The sequence below is a fragment of the Erigeron canadensis genome, chromosome 8 (genome assembly GCF_010389155.1).
Source record: "Erigeron canadensis isolate Cc75 chromosome 8, C_canadensis_v1, whole genome shotgun sequence".
In the NCBI taxonomy this organism is placed as follows: domain Eukaryota; kingdom Viridiplantae; phylum Streptophyta; class Magnoliopsida; order Asterales; family Asteraceae; genus Erigeron; species Erigeron canadensis.
The window spans coordinates 21,391,533-21,415,471 of NC_057768.1; the positions used below are offsets into that span (position 1 = coordinate 21,391,533).

General features: G+C 33.8%; 2 protein-coding genes across 2 annotated transcripts; both read right to left on the reverse strand.

The window, feature by feature from the left end:
* Nucleotides 1-8,247: 8,247 nt before the first annotated feature.
* Nucleotides 8,248-11,593, reverse strand: LOC122610415 (protein indeterminate-domain 4, chloroplastic-like). Its single transcript, XM_043783407.1, has 3 exons — nucleotides 11,467-11,593; nucleotides 10,496-10,898; nucleotides 8,248-9,115 (listed from the first exon to the last, which is right to left on the reverse strand). The coding sequence occupies exons 1-3, from the start codon at nucleotides 11,591-11,593 to the stop codon at nucleotides 8,248-8,250; spliced, it is 1,398 nt and encodes a 465-aa protein (XP_043639342.1).
* A 3,551-nt stretch (nucleotides 11,594-15,144) lies between these two features.
* Nucleotides 15,145-15,582, reverse strand: LOC122610416. The gene has a single exon (XM_043783408.1). It carries the CDS (start codon nucleotides 15,580-15,582, stop codon nucleotides 15,145-15,147), a length of 438 nt encoding a protein of 145 aa, XP_043639343.1.
* Between the last annotated feature and the right edge of the window lie 8,357 nt (nucleotides 15,583-23,939).

Sequence of the window (23,939 nt, forward strand, 5' to 3'; positions counted from 1 at the left end):
CTATACTATCTTATAAAACATTGCCATTTTTTAAAATCTCAAAAGATGATTTGAAATACCTAAATTACCCTGCTTCTTTATTCACTAATTTAAACATCTCTAATTAATATACATATAATACCCTTAAATCTCAACCACTCATTTTTTCTCTCTCCTCCATAAATCATTTTATTCTTCTAATTTATTCAAAATCTTTTATCTCAAAAACCGTATATCGATAAATTATAAAAATTGTATGGGTGTTCTTAAAATTTCATGCTCTTTCATTAGAGGTGTCATTTGATATAGTTTCGAATAATTTTTAAATCCGAGTATGGAGCCCGTACGACTAAGACATTTGACTATCACACTCTATGACTTATCACCTCTTATTACCTATCACCCCACCATCTCACCGCCACATTGCACGGGTACTATTGCTCGTAAATATAAAAAAGCTTCGACAAATCTATATGAATGAAGTTTAAATATCACATTATCCAAAATAAAAAAGCATGTACAAAACATAATCTACGGATTTTCTTGCCTTTTATAAAAAAAAAGTATATATTAAGTATTATGTCTTTCACCTTTTTTGATACTTCAACTTAAAGTTGAGTTCATGGTTTGTTATTTTGATAATTTTTTGTGTATGGTTCGCATTTGTTTGTATGCAGTTTTTTTATTTTTAACCTATTAGTAACCATTGACTTTTTTCACTTATATCTTTTTCACTTATTTTTGGTCCCTTAATCATTTACCTTTAAATAATAGGGAAAAATATGTAAGTCCCAACTATTGCTAGATGGTTACTGAAGACATCTCTATGTCGATGGTAAGATACTTTGCAATACACACTGTATCTGGACGTGACCAGTTGCAGTGTGTAGTATACCTGGTAATCTGTAAGTTACTTATTAAGGTGACAATGTAAATAAGTAAATACGATGCAATAAAGTAAGTACAAGAAAGTAGATTGGTGAGACAATATGTATTTTTCAAGTGTATTTTATTTATTAACTTTAAATAAAATACAAGGTTGTTACGGAACCAAGATAATACACGAGTGTAAATATTCTAACAACATATGCAATACAATTGATCTATACTTGGAAATTTTCCTTAACAATCGAAACACTTAAAGTTGTGAAATGTTTCTTTTTGCGATTGAGAGAATATTGCACAAGTTCACTAAGGTCGCGTTTGGTTCACAGAATTTGATGGAATTGGAATTGAATTCCATTCCTTAGTGCGTTTGGTTGCACAAAGAAGAGGGAATCTCATTTTATAGGAATGTAAACATTCCATCATTTGATGGAATCTCCATTCCTTCTATCACTTGAATTTTCAAAAAATCAAAAACATTCCGTCAAATCCAATTCCTTCAAATTCTAATTCCTTTGTCTAATTCCTTTGAAATATTCCATTCCTTCCCAAAACACTCTGTGAACCAAACGCGCCCTAAGAATATTGCAAAGTCTGAATATGCAAAGTTTTTTTCTTGATTGTGCAAAGACCTCTATTTATAGGCAAAGTTGGTATTGGGATTCCAACTCTTTCGCTCAAATATGGTTGGTAGCATTTAAGGATTCAATTTGAAATCCTTTGAAAATGCTAGATAAATTAAGATATAAAGTCACTTTATTAACCTACTTTATGTACTTTTGTACTTTAATCGAAGACAATTGATATTGTTAGGATAAAGGTGCATAAAGTAAAAAGGTCTTCCTCGTAATCAGTGTAAAGTTTTGTAAGTTCTTTACACAGATACTCTACAGTCTTTGATCTGGTAGAAAGTCAACTTGGCTTCGCTGCCATTGACATTCTCTTTCTTCCACTTGATGTCTTCGACTTCAACTGGAATGTCTTCAGATGTATTGGTCAGATCTTCAACTGGAGGAAGTCGTCAGTTGCATAAACTGTACATTGCAACTGAACTTCTAATTTTTCTGGACAAATCTTCTGGTATCCATATGGAACTGGACACTGGCCAGTTTTAGCAAAACTGGTCCTAACAAAATACATAAAAAAGTAACCTATTTACCCAAAGTTCTTAAAAAGGGAAACCTATTTAGTTTTCGTCTATTTAAAGGATCTCGTTTTCATAAATCTCCTAATAAGAGGAACATTGTTAAATTTTAACGCCAGACTTTCACTAAGTGTCACGTCACCCATGTCATGTCATCACCTTTGCTTATGTGGTATTGACTAAAACATAAAATACATTGAAAACAGAAAATCCACCATTTTTCATGAAGAAAAGAAAATAGCAATAAACACCGATTTAGACGTACAAAAATTTATCTCTCTATACGCGCACACACCCCACCCTGTCAAACCAAGATCAATGAATCAATCGATAATCACGATATAGTCAACCTGCTGTCACAGAACTCGAGATCCAGGTCATCTTCTTAATGCACTGAAGAAAAAAAGAAAAAGGAATGGAGATGGAGGACTACCAAAAATGAAGAAAAGATCGAACAAAAGATAAAAAGAAAAAGTAAAACACATAGAAGGACAAGGAGGTGAAAATGTTTTGACCCATTTCAAAAAAAAAGTTACTGAACTAAACTTCTATTTTTATCTTTATAGAACTCCCTTTCTTGAAAATTCATTCAACTGATTCAGGTAAAATTATGTCTACTATTATCTTATATTTCACTACGTACTATAATCTTTAAACCCCAATTGCCATTTCCCTTTACTTGAGTAAACAGGACTTCTTAACTCGGATGGAAGCTTCATTAAGTTTGTTAGCAAGTGTAGGCAGAAGCATTGAAATTGAGGCAATTTTTAATTTTTTGCTTAAAGGGAATTGAGAAATGGGTGTGTGGAAGAATTGAGAAACATCGATTTTACTTGGGTATTATGCTTGGCTGTAAATGGATAACGGGTTGTGGAAGAAAGTTATAAGTCAATGGGGAAAGTTTTAAAAAGTTTTTTTTTTTTTTTTTTTTCTCATTTAAATGGCATTTGATCGATTGATACGAGTATTAGTGCTATCTTAAAAAAGGTGTTTAGTCAATGCCACATAAGCAAAGATGATGGCGTGGAATGGGTGGCGTGACACTTAATGGAGGTCTGGGTGTCAAAACTAACGATGTTCCCTTTATTAGGAAATTTATAAAAACTGAATCATTTAAATATACGAAGACTATATAGGTTTCCTTTTTCAGAAATTTCGGGTAAATAGGTTACCTTTTTATGTATTTTTCCCTAAATAATACCCCACAATACATATTATATACTCGATCAAAATAAAATAAATAATTTAAAAACTAACAAATGAACTCCAAATTTACCTTTTTCAAATAAAAGTTCACTTTCACTCACACCCTTTCACTTATGTTCTTCACCAACTCTAACTTATCATCTCTTTTCACTCATCCCCTTCATCTCACCCCTTACAAGTGGTCTTACCGTAAATGCACAAGCAAGATGAAGAGTGCGATAAAAAAATGTTTCGATCGAAAATTTTACTCTAAATATATTTTTTTCAACTTTGACCATTAATATATCTTTGTTTGTGCTATATGGGGGGTGTTTGGTATTGCGTTTATGAAAAAGATTATGCGATTTCAAAATAAATTTTGCGTTTTCAAAACTGAGTTTTGAAAACACATGTATGTATATGCTTTTCAAAAACTATGTTTTCACAGCTGATAATCACATTTTCATCCAAACAGTTTTTAAAATTATTTTTGTTTTATACACGTAATAATTAAATAATCACTTCAAAACGTAATTCCAAACACCCTCACAGTAATTGATCAAACTTATAATAATGCAAAGTATATTTAAAACTCACTTTGTTCATATAATAATCTATCAATTTGCTTGGAAAAAAATGAATCCTTAAACTCAAAATTAAAAACTAAATTTTGAGACACAAGATTTGAAATTCTTCGATTAAATAAAGAAATAAAGTTTGCGATGAAAATAAATGAAATAACAATATTAGTTAGCGAATTAGTTATCAGTTAATAAATCTAAAACTAAAAAGTTTAAATAGAAAAGTATAGATTATATAAAAGGATAAAGACATGGGAATGTACTCAACTATGGCAAAAAGGCTATGTAATGTACCCTACTACTCGACTTGTTATTTAGTGTAACCAACTATGTTTTTTGGGTTATTCAACGCAAGCAACATGTTACAATAGGTTTCCATCCGATTATATGAATGTCTCTGTATCTACATCATCATCATCCTTACTAAAATCGCAGGAAAAATTAAAATCGTGATAACTTTGTTGTTTCTTCGAATTAAGACTTGAAACTACCACCAATGGACTTAAAATTTGATCTCGCACAAACCCTGACCAAAATTTTTTGAATCCAACACTTGTAGGTACCCTATTGTTGCGTGGATTGTAATAAGATGTGATTCGTTATGTCAAGAGTGCGGAATCCTTTTGAGATAACTAGATTGCTATTGCCTTTTGTCAATTAACAAGTAGTTAATCAACCTAAGGTGATGCACGAAGCTTATGGTTCGTGTAGGAGGTCACACGAACAACAAGTAGCTTTAATTCGTAAATTCGTGAACAATTCCCTAAAAAGATCTACCTAATTTCGTAAATTAGGTTTATATTTATACTAGAATGATATTGGTTCGTGTGGGCTTCGGCCTTAATCAAGTAATTAAGCCCGATTAGCAATAAACCAACCGACCTCGTGCTGACGTCAGCACGAGGGTAATCCTATGTGCTGATGACGTCAGCACGAGGGTAATCCTATGTGCTGATGACCTCGTCCCTTTGGTCCTTTGCTTGACTCCGTTTGGCTCGTACACAACATCCAATCATCGTTTAAGTATTCTATGACACTTATAAACCTTGATTCTATGTTCTTGTACCTGCAAAACAATACATAACACATAAACACAATACAAAACACAAACAGATATAATATTGAAGTTCAAACGTAATCATTAAATACCAAGACAAGTTCTTATTTAAATGATTACAAATGTAGTTCCTAAAACATAAACGATAATCAAATTTATGTTGCGATTGTCACAACGAATCTGCATCTACAACACTCGCCGGAAAAATTTAAATCGCGATAACTTTGTTGTTTCTTCGAATTAAGACTTGTAACCACCACCAATCGACTCAAAATTTGATCCCGCACAAACCTTGACCAAAAGTTTTTGAATCCAACACTCGCCGGAAAAAATGGTGATTCGCCGGAAAGTTGCTGGGTCACCGTTTTAGGAGCTGTTTTCGAGTCTTTTTGTTGTTGTTCGAATCGTTCAAGCCATCAAACAGTATGTTCTTGATGTTTGTACCATTTTTTGACTATAGATGGGTGAAAGTGATGGTTAACAGTCACGCTTTGTGGATGTGTTGTTGCTGAATTTCGAGTAGAAAAGATGAGAAGGAAATGATATTACTTGTTAAGTTTGATGAAGAATCAATAGTAGTTCATATATGATTGCTTTTTTTTCTTGATTGCAATATATTTGATGAGATGGGAGAAGACATAAATGAGCTAGAGCAGAGCATCAATGATTTGAGTTTGATGAAGAAAATACCAATTAAAGTAAAAAGAAAAAACCAAAATAAATGAGATGGAGCAGAGCATCAATGTTATTTTTTATTTTAATAAAAAATAAAATAAATATGGAAGTGTAACCGGTAACTTGTTTCCTAGCAGGTTGCTTGCGTTGAATAACCCAAAAAACGTAGTTGGTTATACTGAATAGCAAGTCGAGTAGCATAATACATTACGTAGCCTTTTTGCCACAGTTGAGTACATTACCATGTCTTTATCCCTATGTAAAATCATTGTTGAACTTTATTATTTATATTAATAATATTTCAAACAAATAGTGAGTTTATATAACTAATTTAAAAAATTAAAATATTAAGAAATTATAACTTTAAACTAATAATAGTAAATTTAATTAATTATAAAAATGAAAATCATAATCCAATAATCAAATTTAAAAGTTTATAATATAATCTTATAAATATAAATTACAATCTAAGATCTTAAATTCTAACTTTAAATATGAATAAACTTTGAATCCCTTATATAATTTTCTAAATATATATCCGTTCATCATTGACCATAGATAGTAACAGTTATGTTTTTATAAAATATTTAAACATCTAGATTTATTAGGAAAGACGTATAATAAATAAATTATTAAAAATTGTCTAAGTAATAAGTTTTTTTTAATTTCATAGGATCAACAACATAAGCAAATGTCATTTAAATGTAATAGAACATTTTAGATGGTCAATAATTAGTTAGGATATGAAATTATATTTACTCGCGTATTACCCGAGACAATAATCTATACTATAGTTTATTATACAGTTTAGTATTTTATATAAAAAAAATCTATCTATACTATAAGTAAAAGAGGAAGTTGAGGGTACACTTGACACCCCTTAAAACTATTTTTAGACCTAAAACTTTCTAATAACTTCTCTAGAATTCTCTCCTTTTCTCCAGATTTAATTATTTTTTAATTACTTATTTAATAAATAATTACCCTTAAAACTCTATCATAAATCTTTTTTTTTTTATCAAAACAAATCTTTTTAAATTTTAAAAATATATAATATCCTTAAAACTCTCCAATAATATATTATTATATATACAATCTATTTTTTTTATTAATCATTCTCATTTATATTATTCTTCTTCATATTTTTAATAAACAAATAAAGTTCAATAAATTTCTCAACAAAAAAAAAACATACGGTTTTTTTATATCACTTTAATTTTATTTATGTTATTTTGTTCGTGTTTATTTATTCTTTGATATCGAAAATTATTATGTTATTGTTATTTTTCATCTCTTTAAATTTAAATTGTTGTCAATTGTAGTTTGATTATGCATTTCTTTTCTACTACAAAAGAGTTTATTCTTTTAAATTTGTTTTCTTCATGTTTGTTATATTTTGAGACTATCCGTTCATCAGACGGGCCTGAAGACTAGTTTATTAATATATGTTGGAAAATCTTTATTTAAATAAATGATAAAATTATTAAAGTTTTTTTTTCTTCAAGTTATAGGTTATAATATATATATATATATATATATATATATATAATTATTATTATATTTGAAATAACTATTGAGTATAGAAAACAAAATTAAATTATAAATAAATGACATTTTTTTTTTATAATTTTTGCTCTCATTGTGCCATTTAAATTTATAAATTTGATTTTTCTAAATTTTTTTCTTATGACCTTGAGTGTAAACTTTTATTTGTTTATATTGTATAGTAATTGATGAAAAAATTGTATCAATGGAAACAAACTTTTTTTTTCACGAGTCAAAATATGAGATTTATGAAAAGGTAGTGTTATATTAACATAAAATTAAATCTGCAGCAAACTACATGCTACAATAAAGACAAATTTTTACACATTACCCCTAACCCTTTTAATTTATAAATGATACAAAACTTCTTCTCATTTTTTTTGCTCTTGCTACATCTCTAAATTACGTCTAGTATTATTATGTTACCATTTTGATTTGATTTATACATTTAACTAATGTACACTTATGCCATTCTACGTGTTTATTCTTTAAAGTATATATATTTACCAATATTATTATCTGATTATTGTAATATCAAACAGTATAATCAAATCCAAACATCACTTTTTTAACAGTACGTTTTGTTACCGTTGATAATCTAATTCTGATTATTCAAAACGCATAATTTAATTTTAAAAAGTAATTGAGAAACCCTTTAAAGACTATATTTTCTTTATGCCCAGCCCGTCTATAAAAGCCCAGCAAAGAAAGGCTACAACATTTTCTAAAAAAACAAATTAATTCGTGCTTAATGGGTTTGGACCGGATTGACCCGGTTTAGACCGGGACTGGCCGACTGCCCAACATATAAACAGGACGGGCCGAATTAGTACGTGTTCAATATATAAGTGAAATGTTACTCCCCATCTTCTCTAGATGTCATGTGTCCAAATTCCGGTAATTGTGCACATGAAATCAGAACAAGCAAAAGTAGATCGAGCTAGAGAATAACACAAGTAATAACAAACCAAGACGAAGCATTACCATTGCCGCCTTTAGAAATACTAACAAACCAGAAATACAATAACAATAGTCCGAGAACACACGCGAATTAATGGAATGAAGTCTTACATAGTCTTTGTACACAAACAACTTTAGTTTTTCTTCCTATGCTAAAAAAGAACAAAAACCTCTGATTATATCATCCAATTTAGGGATTAAAAACAGACGGACCGATATCATTTGCAACATCCTTACTACAGAAAACTTTTTCCACTAAATGCACTTTCTGGCCCTTCACTGCGTATGTCACGGACTATTTTCTCTCCAACCCCAAGAAAGTCTCTTGTAAATCTCACACCAGTAGATTGTTGAATACCCATGTTGCTAAGAGTACCGTTTCTTAGCCGGTTCTGTTCTTCAGAATTGTCAAGTTTCCATGTATTATCATATCCCCCATTTCGGCTTTCCTCTTGTCCATAAGCTGCACCATAACTTAGATTATAAATTGAGGACCCAGCACCACTGCTGCTAAAAGAGTTGAGAAGCTCAATCATTTTGCTATCAGAACTTCCTAAATTTTCACTGCCAAAAAGACACTTGCCCTGTTCATACTTAGGAGTGCTAGAGGAAGCACTTGGATTGAAACCCGCAAACTTATTAGCACTATTGTTGCTAGATGTAGAACCAATTAGAGCAGCTTTCTGAAGCAATGTAGTGGCAGGAAGTTGCGGCATGACACGGGTGTGTGATGATAAATAATGTGCAGAAGAGGGATCTGACGAAACATTTCCACCACCAATGACCATACTTGTTCTGTCTTTTCCAGAATTCATGTTGCTTCTTATAAAACTGAAGTTGTTGTCTTTAGGCATGGTAGTAGTGTTGTTCAACAAGTTTGTGAGAAACATTGTATCAGACTTTGCCTCATATATGTGTTCGTTTGATTGATATGTTGATGGCATAAAGTGAGTTTTTGAGGCTTTGTAAGGGTTCGGTCCAATAGATGGTTTGATCATAAGGCTGGGTGGATTGCGGCTGGATGAGGCGACTGCCTTGGAACTCATTGGGCCTGCTTGAGCCAATGCCTCACAGAAAGCCCTGTGCGAGATGAAGCTGTCACGCCTGCAAAGTAATGGGAGTACGTCGAATGTTAACGACTAAAAATTCATTCTATCAACTATAAGACTCATTTTACCTTAATTATGTACAAAGGTTTAAAGGTCTAAACTATAAAATGTAAACATAATAATTCCGTGTCGTTTTCATGTTTGGAAAAAATGACACGATTAGTTAACAGGTTGTGTTCGTATTTAACCTTAACAGGTTCAGGTTCGTGTCTCAAGATGTCTCGTGTGACCTGTTATGCCTGCCCTTAACACCAAACCTAAGTAGACGACTACCTAGCTTATGGACTTAGCAATGTAAATAACATAATAATATAGGAGTACATAATTAAACTAGTCACATGCCCACGATGTGGCGTTGTGATGATGATGGGGGCGGCGACAACGGGTAGCGACGGCATCGACGGTGGCAGTGGCAGTCTAGCTTTTAATATAAAAGTTTTTGATATAAAAATAGATAATGTAGTTATTTTAAGAGTTAGAGAGATTTTTGTTTTAAATAATTTCATTAAGATTATTATTATTAGATAGAGATATTTAAATTAGTGAATTAAGAAGAATAGATATTTTAGATAGATCAAATTTCTTTTTAAAAAAACATTAAAAGAAAATGCTTTATAAGATAAAGGTGATCCATACTCTAAACATGATAAAAGGTGTAACTCAATTTTTGTTTCTATAATGTTTGTCTTGAATGTTAGTAAAAGCTTTATAGTTTCATTAATAGTTATTTTTTATTTGTTGTTTAGTTAATTAATTTTAGTATAGAAAGAAAAATAAAAATCAATAATACCTGATATTCTTTTACGAGTTTTGAGTCTCAATACCATCTGCGACGATGTATGAGGAAGATTGAGATGTAAATGACCTTACTCCTACCTTAAATTGAGATGTTGTTTCCAGGTTCTACTAAAGTTAGAATTAGACTTTTAGCCTTGCTGGACATGAGAATCGAACCTTTCACGTCTATCTCTAGTGGCGTAGGTTCAAACCATTTGATACAACCCAATTGATTTAGTATAAAAAATGTATATTTTACTACAATTATTATACAAATTTGTTAAGAATAGCAACAAAGAATAATTGCATTGACCAAATCAATATATAGAATGACATTTAAAGGTTTTGAGTTTAAATATTGTAATGCTTTCAAGATGAAAGGTACGTGTTTTCTCATAATACTGGAACTGGTATTAGTATCTAAAGAAACAATGCCGCTAGCCAATTAGAATATTTCATATGGATTTGAGTTTGATTTTTCACATATGTAAAAGTAGATTATTAGGAGAGTTTTCTGAATGATTAAGTTGCATTTTAGACATTGTGTTAGCTTAAGTGTAAGATAAATTACCTTTAAAAAAATGGTAAAATTATGTACCTGGTGAAAATTGTGCCACAATGACATTGGTATTCTTTTTTCCCACAAATCTTTGAATGGGCTTTTAAGTCCGATTCAACAGCATATACTTTTGTGCACCTTTTACATTTGTACTTCTTCTCACCATGCTTTCGAAAATAGTGTTTTTTGATGCCAGTAAGGTCTCCAAGTGCACGACAAGGGTCATGGTGGACACAAGAAGGCTCAGGACACAAATACACTTTTCTTTTCACTACATCATTTTCAGGCCTTTGTTGCTTAAGCTTCCATGGAAGATTATGACCCCTTTTATGAAGTTGCAAGTTTTGCTCCCTTGGAAAACCTTTGTCGCATACTTCACAAATAAATCGATTTTTTCCCATTAGAGAGGTAGGAGAGAGTGCAATAACACGTGCATCCGGGTCTATAAAATATTCACAATAAAATTTCAGATAGTTAAAATATCATATTGAATAAAGATTTTCAATAGTATATTGACCCATATTGTTTTTTAGTGTTTTACTTTCCAAACATTTCTAAACTAGGATTTCTTAGAACAAGAAAAGACAAGAAGAGTGAACAATCATATCATTGTACTCCTTTCACTTTAGTACATTGATCGACATTCTTAGCATTTAGAAAATCTATCTTTATTTCAAATTAGCACAAATAATTCAAATATATTCATTTCAAAAATAAAATTCAGTTCCATCTTGAAAGATAAGAATGCTTATTAAATTAGCTAACCCCATATTGTATTAACACTTAATATTCTAACTAATTTCAAAATAAATATGTAGTTTTAATAATAGATAACAAAAATATTTTTGATCAAAGCTGAAAGGAAAAAAATATACAAAAAGTCAAACTGCTATTTAATTTTGACAATTTATTATTACTGAAGCAAGTATTTTTTTTAGAAGAGAGAAGATAATATAAAGAAAAAAAAAATATGTTGATAGAAAATGAAGTAAAATAGTTAAAGAACTTGCATGGCATTCCTGGACGATTTCTTCGTTTCTTGGGAGGAACAACTACACGGATATCTTCTTCTTGTTTGATATCATCATCTACTTCATTCATTTGGCCTAAATTCAACAATGATGATCCAGAAGCCATCGATAGATCTCCTAGCCCTATAACAACTTTTTTCTTTTATTAACAACAAATTTTTAAAAACCTTTTGGCCGGCAAGATGCTTAACGGCTCTTCTTTTATGTATGCTAACCGTTGCTCTCAAACGAGTGTGCAAACGCGCGATATAGTTCACTATTAAAAATCTAAAACCGTAACTTTTGAAAAATAAATTATATTGAATCGAAAATGTGCCAAATATTTTGGCCGATGTGATGAACCATTTTCGAAATGTTCTTTATTAGCCTTGAAACCTCATATATTTTTCATTTTGTGATACTTTAAAAGCTAGCTAGACAGGTTTCAATTTCTCTTATATGACTCAAGAGAGAATTAGTAGTGGGACCCCATTGCCGCATAATGACATAATATCGTATGTAAGACAAGGTTATAAGTAAAGAACCACCGACCTATACATCATCTCTAGGTGTATTACACAATGTGATGCAGCATGTTTTATGTGAAGTTCATCCGAAAATAAATACTTTTTTGACTTTGAAGGCTTCTCTTAAATCATTTTTCTATTTAAACCAGGTATATAATGTAAGCATAATAAGTACGAGTTATTGCAGGTAATGTAAGCATAACATATCAATTGTCATGTATGTAGTAAATCGTTATACAATATGATTCATGGATTAACTAGTGTGACATTTTGATATAATTCAAGAAATGGGGTTCAATCTCCGTTAATCAATTTGACGGGGCCAGTTGTGTTTTTATTTGGGCGCCTAAATAAAGGGATGTGCTAGGTCCCGTTAAGAGAACAAACTAGCTTGGTCTAAGTGGGTCATCATCACTTATAGATGATAAGGGCCAAGGGGCGCTATAATCATTCTAATAATTAGCATGGTACTCGGGTAATGCGGTGGTGAGCATGATGGCGATAGTGTGGTGGTGGGGCCAATGGTTGATGTTGGAGGCGGCGTCGAGTGATGTAGATATTTGATGTAAAAGTAATTGATGTAAAAGGTTATCAAAGATGTAATACCCTGCTTTATAAAAATGTGGATTTCAAAAATAAAAAAAAAAAAAATTCAACTTTTAACATAACACTGTTAGCGAAAAGCGGAAGCGACGTTTAAAAATCTCATTTGATTCCTAACGGAATCAATAAAACATAATAAATGTCTCAAAAGGTGTTACCAACAAGTATCATCACAATAGTTAAATTGAAACCCTCAATCTAACCCAAGAAGTAATGGCCAAACGACTAAATAATAAGTCTACTTAAATAAATGCAACTATGGGTAACGAAAGCCAACATCCATAAGCTCCAATAAAAGCTACCCATCTCACAAGCATGCTACCAAGTCGCCAATCAATGCCTAACCTGAGAGCACAACACATTTTCACAAAAACAAGTGTCAGCTATTAAAGCTGAGTAAGATAACAGGTTAGTTCAATGAAAAGGATTGCCAATTAAATCCATTAAAAATCAACTCATGCATATATAAAGGCACAACAACAATATCAACACAATCTGTATAATAGGAGTATTAAATCCTATAATGTGCCTAGTAATCCTCCATATCAACACTAGCTACTTAACTAGCACAAACAACACAATCAACGCAAAGGTTATGCCAAATAAAATCTGCACAAATAAGTTGTGTGAGGCGGCCACATAGCCAAACAAGAAACCTCACCCGACTAGATGGGTAGGCCTTACGGGGTCCATCATTGTCGTTATGGATAGGCATAACCAAATCCATGAGTAACCCGTTACTACACTGGTGGTCAATCACTTCACCCGGAATTACTCTACCAACGCTAATTGGGTCAAACGGGAAACATGTACAGTGCCCCCGAGTGATCAACGCAGCACAACTAGCCTAAATAGGCTAACTGTGGGTTAAGCTTAACTCTTTCAACACAATGCTCGAGACTTATCTACACATATAGGTTGCAACCAAATCTACTCATCAACACTAGGGCCCTTATCGTGCACGTGACATGGCAACTTAAATCATGTATAGTGTTCTATGTCAACAGGTCCACACAAAATATTTACAACTCAAACGACAAGCTACATAAGTAAATCATGCAATAAACATCTCATTACTACATAAACATGCATGAATAATACCCCAGTTAACGTCCCTCATATATCCCACACCTAACATATGCATGAGACAATTTAAGTAACATAAAATGGGGTTTAATTATCAAAACTAATTTTGTTGTGTCTCTCATGTGTCAAAAATAAGTTATCTTACCTCTGCGCTTCACAAACCACAAATAATAATAGTTTACCAAGCTTGTTATGTATTCCCAATAACCTATAATCATTGAATGATTAATGAACACGTCAATAAACAAATAACCACTAGAACTACATACTTTTATGTCACTAAAAATAAAACAACCATTTTCTATTAGTATACCCAAACATGACACAATAAAGGGATAAGCTAAAACAAAAATTATATTTTTGTTTTCTGTTGTTGCTCACGACCAGGCAACCAAAAAGGACATGGAGTACTTTTGCTTATTTCAATTGCTCATACCTTCTTTTGTTAATCAAACCTACCACTCATGATATTGTTATATATGTACCTTTCTTGATCTAAATGTTTGAGAACACACTCTTATTATATTATATTAAGTGCTAGTACTAGATCATCTACAAAACAAGACAATTGAGTCTTTCTTTCTTTCACATGTGACACACAATCAAAATGATACCTCTTTTCTTTTATAAATTTGGACCATACAGGACTATAAATCCATGACTTGCCTTCATATACAACTATATTTATATATAATTTCTTTTATATTGTGGCTAGTACATTAAGTCACTATTAGGACAACAAACAACATGCTACTTTGTTTCTCTTTAAAAACGACTAAGACAAGAATCAACAAAAGGACATCTTTGAATTCTCCTATATTATTTACGGTTATTATATATATATATATACATACAACAACTATATATATAAATAAGAAAACAAAACACAAAAGATAATATATTTTTGATTCTTACTTATAGTTGACTGAAAGAAAGTAGAAAAGTACGAGCCAACAAAACGCTATCCCAATCTTTTTTGTTTGCTGCGCCGACCTCAACCCCCCAAACAACAAATATACTTCCGTTTATCTTTTCTTTGTATTCGACGGCAACCAAAGGGAATTTTATATATTTTTAGACTACGAACTTGAATGACATCTTATTAGGTTTTAGGTATATTAACATTTAACACCCTTCTAATTTAATTTAACAAACTGATAACCTCAAGTAACTTCACTTAATGACACCAAATATGAATTCAACACTATAGGGAATACATATCACCTCAACAAGTATTATTTAAAGGTAAACATTTATCAACACTTTTAGTCACACTAAATGGAACACCTATCCATATTTATCCACATAAACACATAATAATTAACACCATAATTATTCGCCTAAAATATACGGCCACATAACGGTAAGTCAACTTTGACTAAAGGTCAAAGTCAACGTAATGAATAAAAGAATTTGGGATGTTACAATTACCTCCTCCTTGAAAGGATTCTGTCCCTAGAATCTACTCAGCAACAAATAAATGCGGGTAACGATCCCTTATCACAGCTTCAGTCTCCCACGTCATGCTCTCACCCTTATTGTGCCTCCATTTAATCAACACAAGATCAATTACCTTTCTACGAAGCTTCTTTTGTTTCCGGCCAAGAATCTCAACCGGTTCATCCACCATCTTTTTCCTTGGATCAATGCTAATATCTTCCAAAGGAATTACACTCATCTCTTCTGCTAAACACTTCCTCAAATAACACACATGGAAAGTGTTATGAATACCATCCAACTCAGGAGGAAGATCCAATCTATAAGCTTGTTGATTGACTCGCTCCAAGACTTTAAATGGTCCAATAAAACGAGGACTCAGCTTACCACGCTTACCAAAATGAATGATACCCTTCCAAGGCGACACTTTCAAAATAACCATATCACCCACCTTAAACTCCATAGGTCATCTCTTTTGATCCGCATAAGTCTTTTGACGATCTCTAGCAACTCTAAGCGCTTCTTTAGCAATATTCACTTTATCAACAGTTATCTGAACAATTTTTGGCCCAACAAACTGCTTTTCTCCCGGTTCCAACCAACAACTAGGAGTCCTACATTTCCGCCCATACAACATCTCAAATGGCGGCATTCCAATACTCGAATGATAACTATTATTATAAGCAAACTCTATCAAAGGCAAATGGCCATCCCAAGCACCACCATACTCAATGACACAAGCTCTCAACATATCCTCTAACGTCTGAATGGTCCTCTCACTCTGTCCATCAATCTGAGGATGATAAGCGGTACTCAAATGAATTCTAGTACCCAACTCTCGATGCAACCCCTTCCAAAAGTTGGAATTAAATCGTCTGTCTCGATCTGAGACAATAGATAAAGGAACTCCATACTTCGACACAATCTCATCCACATATAACTCAGCTAACTTATTAAGCGGCGCTGTCTCACGTGTAGCCAAGAAATGTGCACTCTTGGTCAATCTATCCACTATTACCCATATCATATCATTACCTTTAGGTGTCCTGGGTAATTTCGTGATAAAATCCATGGTAATGTGATCCCACTTCCACTCCGGGATATCTAACTGCTGTAACTTACCATAAGGCTTTTGGTGCTCTGCCTTGACTTGAGCACAAGTCACACACCTCTGAACGAACTTAGCTACATCCAACTTCATAACCGGCCACCAATACAATGTCTTAAGATCATGATACATCTTAGTTGCACCTGGATGAATAGAATATCTCGACCTGTGAGCTTCTTCAAGAATCAATTCTCGGTTACCACCGAGTCTAGGCACCCAAATCCTACCATTCATGGTCTGAAAACCCCGACTATTCTCCACCATTTCAATTCTCTTCTTTTTACCTATTCCTTCATCATCAACATTAGCCGGTAACAAAGCTTCAACTTGAGCTGTCTTGATACGCTCAAACAACCCAGATTTCACTTCGGTAATCATGGAATGAAGTCTACTCATAGAACCTTGCCCTTTTCTACTCAAAGCATCAGCTACAACATTAGCTTTACCAGGATGATACTTAATCTCACAGTCATAGTCTTTCAACAATTCCATCCAACGCCTCTGTCTGGCATTCAAGTCTTGCTGGTTAAAGACATATTGCAAGCTCTTATGATCGGTAAATAAAGTACACTTGGTGCCATACAAATAGTGTCTCCATAATTTCAAAGCAAAAACCACAGCTGCAAGCTCCAAATCATGGGTCGGATAATTCTTCTCATGTGGCTTCAACTGACGTGAAGCATAAGCAATTGCCTTACCTCGCTGCATCAAGACACAACCTAAACCAGTACCAGAAGCATCACTATAAACCACCATATCCTCGGTACCATCAGGTAAAGTAAGAATAGGAGCTTCACACAATTTCTTCTTCAATGTCTGAAAAGATTGTTCTTGTGAATTAGTCCACAAAAACTTCACACCTTTCTTTGTCAACTCAGTCATAGGCTTAGCGATACGAGAGAAATCCTGAATGAACCTCCTGTAATAGCCAGCTAAACCCATAAAAGACTTAATCTCTGTCGGTGACTTTGGTTGTTCCCACTTCATCACAGCCTCAATTTTTGAAGGATCAACTTTCAAACCTTCACTAGAAATGACAAGCCCAAGGAATTGAACTTCCTTAAGCCAGAATGCACACTTGGAGAATTTAGCATATAACTTTTCTTTCCTAAGAACTTCAAGAACAGTCCTCAAGTGCTTACGATGCTCCTCAACAGATTTAGAATAGATAAGAATGTCATCAATGAAAACAATAACAAAGTGATCAAGAAAACGCCGACAAACCCGATTCATGAGATCCATGAAAGCAGCTGGAGCATTAGTCAAACCAAAAGGCATGACCAAGAACTCATAATGCCCATAACGAGTACGAAAAGCTGTCTTAGCAACACTTTCTCCATCCACTTTCAACTGATGATAACCAGACTGCAAATCAATCTTAGAAAAACAAGAAGCACCTTGCAACTGATCAAATAAGTCATCAATACGAGGAGGAGGATATTTATTCTTCACCGTTCGCTTGTTAAGCTCACGGTAATCGATACACATCCTCATAGAACCATCCTTCTTCTTTACAAACAGAATAGGAGCTCCCCAAGGCGAGGAACTCGGACGAATAAACCCCTTATCAAGCAACTCTTGGAGTTGAGACATCAACTCCTTCATCTCGGTAGGAGCGAGACGATAAGGTGCTTTAGCAACAGGAGTAGCACCGGGAATAAGATCAATATGAAACTCTACTTCCCTGTCAGGAGGAAGACCGGGAAGATCATCTGGAAATACATCAGGAAACTCAGCTACAACATCAACATCCGAAATAGAAGGATTAGCTTTACGTGTGTCAATCACATAAGCCAGAAAATGATCAGAATGGTCCTTAGTCTGCCGGATACACCTAAGAGCTTTCACAAGGGAACTAATCTTCACACTACCCTTCTGCTTATCACCATAAACTGAAACCACACTATCATCGGGAGTAGTGATACGCACTATCTTCTTAGAACAGAGAATAACAGCGCCATTCTTAGACATCCAATCCATACCCACAACAATATCAAAGCCAACAACAGTAGTAGGCAACAAGTCAATAGAAAAAGAACGACCCTCTATCTCTATAGAACAATCAAAGAACCCATCACGAACCATAGAAGTACGACCGTCAACTATCTCTACCTCGATCGGGTTATCTAACGGGCGAGTTACTACACCAAGCTTAGGAGCAAATAAAGTAGACACAAAAGATCTATTTGCATCGGAATCAATTAACACATTAGCAAGAGAGGAATTAATAATAAAGGTACCGCTAACTACCTCATCATCGGCTCGAGCAAGTTCAGCAGTCATGTTGAAGGCATGGGCTGTAGTCTTCGGTCGCTCATTCTTCTTATCTGCAGTCTTCAACAACGGACAATCTGACCTCTGATGCCCTATCTGCTTACAATAATGACAACGGGGCTCGGCTGTGCAATCCTTAGCAAAATGCCCCATACCTGTACACTTACTACAACTCAAGGTGCTGATAGAACATGGTCCACTATGCTTGGACCTACAACGAGCACACCAATTACCTGCAGGAAGACCAGTAACATATCTGTTAACCTGTGAAGAATCATTAGGACACAAGTGTTTACAAAATCGAAGCTTCTTTGTGAAATCCCTAGAATACTTAGTAATGGACTTTTCTCCCTTTTTCAAACCAAGAAACTCAGACTCCAAAGCTTGCAGCTCCCACTCAGTACAGAACTCTTTCTTGAACAACTCAACAAATGATTCCCAAGTCAAGCTAGCAATATAACGGGAACCTTGTGGCTGAATACGAGTATCCCACCAATCAAGTGCATCTTTATCAAGCATCTTTGCAGCAAATACCACCTTTTTATTTTCGGGGCAATTACTTGCCTCGAAAGTCATCTCAATCTGCCGAATCCACCTCATACTAGCAATAGGACCAGTACTACCACTGAACATCGTAGGCCCACAATCCTTAAAAGTCTTAAATTTGTATTCCCCACGTCTCTCACCGCCATCATGATGTCTCTTGTGAACTCCACCACCATCCATATCATCCCCATCGTTATGAACCCTGTCGTCCCTTCGGCGAATAGAATGAACCGAAGGAGTAATACCTGTACCGCTACGAGTAGGAGATGGCTCTTCATACTGACGGTTTCGGCGAGGGTAACTCTCTACCGATCTTTCAGGCTGATTCAACAAAAGATCCCTTTCAGTCCTCACTTCTTGCAACTCTTGTCTGGTCCGTGTCAACTCATTATTAACAAAACGTAGCAAATCAACCAACTCAGCTGGAGTAGGACCCTCATTCACATTGTTATTCGGGTTAGTAACACTTGGTCCAGTAGCATCATTCCTACTTCTGGTATTCACCATACTTCTATAAAATCACAAACGCGAAAGTTTAACGGCAGGCATAAAGAGAAATAAGAAAATTAAGGCTAAGCTACATAATTATTCATCTCTACAACAAACACATATAAGCCTTAATCCTACTCTCACACTCAACCCAAACCCATCCTAAAGGCAAACTTTCAAAGTTCAAATGCGCACTATTTTAACTAGTTTAAGTCCAAGACCTACAACTATGGCCAATGGTTCACTTAAACCTGTCTTTGATACCAACTTGTAACACCTTGCTTTATAAAAATGTGGATTTCAAAAAAAAAAAAAAAAAATTCAACTTTTAACATAACACTGTTAGCGAAAAGCGGAAGCGACGTTTAAAAATCCCATTTGATTCCTAACGGAATCAATAAAACATAATAAATGTCTCAAAAGGTGTTACCAACAAGTATCATCACAATAGTTAAATTGAAACCCACAATCTAACCCAAGAAGTAATGGCCAAACGACTAAATAATAAGTCTACTTAAATAAATGCAACTATGGGTAACTAAAGCCAACATCCATAAGCTCCAATAAAAGCTACCCATCTCACAAGCATGCTACCAAGTCGCCAATCAATGCCTAACCTGAGAGCACAACACATTTTCACAAAAACAAGTGTCAGCTATTAAAGCTGAGTAAGATAACAGGTTAGTTCAATGAAAAGGATTGCCAATTAAATCCATTAAAAATCAACTCATGCATATATAAAGGCACAACAACAATATCAACACAATCTGTATAATAGGAGTATTAAATCCTATAATGTGCCTAGTAATCCTCCATATCAACACTAGCTACTTAACTAGCACAAACAACACAATCAACGCAAAGGTTATGCCAAATAAAATCTGCACAAATAAGTTGTGTGAGGCGGCCACATAGCCAAACAAGAAACCTCACCCGACTAGATGGGTAGGCCTTACGGGGTCCATCATTGTCGTTATGGATAGGCATAACCAAATCCATGAGTAACCCGTTACTACACTGGTGGTCAATCACTTCACCCGGAATTACTCTACCAACGCTAATTGGGTCAAACGGGAAACATGTACAGTGCCCCCGAGTGATCAACGCAGCACAACTAGCCTAAATAGGCTAACTGTGGGTTAAGCTTAACTCTTTCAACACAATGCTCGAGACTCATCTACACATATAGGTTGCAACCAAATCTACTCATCAACACTAGGGCCCTTATCGTGCACGTGACATGGCAACTTAAATCATGTCTAGTGTTCAATGTCAACAGGTCCACACAAAATATTCACAACTCAAACGACAAGTTACATAAGTAAATCATGCAATAAACATCTCATTACTACATAAACATGCATGAATAATACCCCAGTCAACGTCCCTCATATATCCCACACCTAACATATGCATGAGACAATTTAAGTAACATAAAATGGGGTTTAATTATCAAAACTAATTTTGTTGTGTCTCTCATGTGTCAAAAATAAGTTATCTTACCACTGCGCTTCACAAACCACAAATAATAATAGTTTACCAAGCTTGTTATGTATTCCCAATAACCTATAATCATTGAATGGTTAATGAACACGTCAATAAACGAATAACCACTAGAACTACATACTTTTATGTCACTAAAAATAAAACAACCATTTTCTATTAGTATACCCAAACATGACACAATAAAGGGATAAGCTAAAACAAAAATTATATTTTTGTTTTCTGTTGTTGCTCACGACCAGGCAACCAAAAAGGACATGGAGTACTTTTGCTTATTTCAATTGCTCATACCTTCTTTTGTTAATCAAACCTACCACCCATAATATTATTATATATGTACCTTTCTTGATCTAAATGTTTAAGAACACACTATTATTATATTATATTAAGTGCTAGTACTAGATCATCTACAAAACAACACAATTGAGTCTTTCTTTCTTTCACACGTGACACACAAACAAAATGATACCTCTTTTCTTTTATAAATTTCGACCATACAGGACTATAAATCCATGACTTGCCTTCATATACAACTATATTTATATATAATTTATTTTATATTGTGGCTAGTACATTAAGTCACTATTAGGACAACAAACAACATGCTACTTTGTTTCTCTTTAAAAACGACTAAGACAAGAATCAACAAAAGGACATCTTTGAATTCTGCTATATTATTTACGGTTATTATATATATATATATATATATATATATATATATACAACAACTATATATATAAATAAGAAAACAAAACACAAAAGATAATATATTTTTGATTCTTACTTATAGTTGACTGAAAGAAAGTAGAAAAGTACGAGGCAACAAAACGCTATCCCAATCTTTTTTGTTTGTTGCGCCGACTTCAACCCCCCAAACAACAAATATACTTCCGTTTTTCTTTTCTTTGTATTCGACGGCAACCAAAGGGAGTTTTATATATTTTTAGACTACGAACTTGAATGACATCTTATTAGGTTTTAGCTATATTAACATTTAACACCCTTCTAATTTAATTTAACAAACTGATAACCTCAAGTAACTTCACTTAATGACACCAAATATGGATTCAACACTATAGAGAATACATACCACCTCAACAAACATAATTTAAAGGTAAACATTTATCAACACTTTTAGTCACACTAAATGGAACACCTATCCATATTTATCCACATAAACACATAATAAGTAACACCATAATTATTTGCCTAAAATATACGGCCACATAACGGTAAGTCAACTTTGACTAACGGTCAAAGTCAACGTAATGAATAAAAGAATTCGGGATGTTACAAAAGATATTTTAAAAAATAAAGGACTGATTAGTTAATTTAATCATTAAGGGTATTTTAGATAATTTGTTATATGTAACTTTCAACATAGGACATATTTTTTTATAATTAGTACATATATAGATATATAATGAATCGTTATTTATAAGTAATTATTATTGAAAATAATAAAAATTTTAAACGTAGTCCTTGAGAAGTTTACAAATAGTGCTCGTCGTTAATTGTGAGCAAGAGCATCTTTAAGTGCAACATTGGTATGCTTTCCGTCAATTGGGTGTGCCGATGTTAATTAGTATTTTCCCAATTACTCGATAATGTTACATTCCAGAGAATATATAATTACATTGTGGCTGGTCTATTGGTCAATAGGTCAAGCTTATAATATTACATTATTACAATTATATACTATACTAACATACTCCCGCAGTTTCATCAGGAGAAATACAAGCGTTCAAACTTGATCGAAATTTGTTAAACAGTGAAGTATGAAGCCCTTTAGTGAAAATATCAGCATACTGTGACTAAGAAGGGACATGTAGAACTCGATATTACCTAAGGCAACCTGATCACGGTCAAATTGAATGTCAATCTCAATGCGCTTAGCTCGTTGATGTTGTACTGGCTTTGATGTCATGTAAATGGAGCTGATGATTCACAATAGACAATTGTGGCCTTAGTAGGAGATATGTGTAGTTCCACTAGAATATTACGTTGCCAACATGTCTCAGCTACAACATTGGCCACACCTTGATATCAGGTTTTTGCATTGGACTGGGAGATAACAACTTGGCGCTTTCAAGACCTGTAGAGAAGATTAGCACCAATAGATACACATTATCCTAAGGTAGATTGACATGTAGTCGGACAACCACCCTAACCTGCATGAGAGTTCCACGAAGGTAGCATAAAATATGCTTAAATGCATTAAAATGTGGCTTTCTAGGAGCATGCATGAGAAGACATATCTTTTGTACAACATAGAAAATGTCAAGGCGAGTAAATGTGAGATACTGAAGAGCACTTGTGAGAATCCTGTAAAAAGATGGATCAAAGGCCGGAGAGCGCGTATCATGTCCATAGCAGTTTAACATATTAACATACGTTATCATGTCCATAGCATACTTCTATTGAGATAGAAACAACCCGATAGAGTTGCGGGTGGCGTATATAGCAGGAAAGTAGTTAAGAGTTCCCAAGTCTGTCATGATAAACTAGCGACAAAGCTGACCAATAATGGTGCAAAGCAAAGACGTTGATTATGCTGTAAAAATGACATCATCAATGTATAAGAGAAGGTTAATCTGCTATGTTGAAAACTATGTAGTTGCATAAAATCAACAAAGCACTAGTACCAAGCAGCTAAGGCCTTTAAGGCCATATAAAGAGCGTTGTAGGTGGTACATATGATCTAGAAATCTAGAATCACATATCTAAGTGGCTTATGCATGTAAATAGTTTAATGTAAATCGCCATGGTGAAATGCATTCTTCACGTCTAGTTGATGAATAGGCTAGTGACGTGAGATTGCAAGACTAAAGACAATACGGATGGTGGCTGGCTTAACAACCAGACTGAAAGTCTCGTCACAATTAATGCCAAGCAGCTGA

Excerpts from the sequence above, each read along its gene's own strand:
- LOC122610416 (XM_043783408.1), bottom strand. The coding sequence starts at position 15,582 with ATGGAGTTTAAGGTGGGTGATATGGTTATTTTGAAAGTGTCGCCTTGG.
- LOC122610415 (XM_043783407.1), bottom strand. The coding sequence starts at position 11,593 with ATGGCTTCTGGATCATCATTGTTGAATTTAGGCCAAATGAATGAAGTA. Across the intron at positions 10,899-11,466 it reads AAATCGTCCAGGAATGCCAT|ACCCGGATGCACGTGTTATT; the intron begins GCAAGTTCTTTA and ends AATATTTTATAG. Across the intron at positions 9,116-10,495 it reads TGTGGCACAATTTTCACCAG|GCGTGACAGCTTCATCTCGC; the intron begins GTACATAATTTT and ends ATTACTTTGCAG.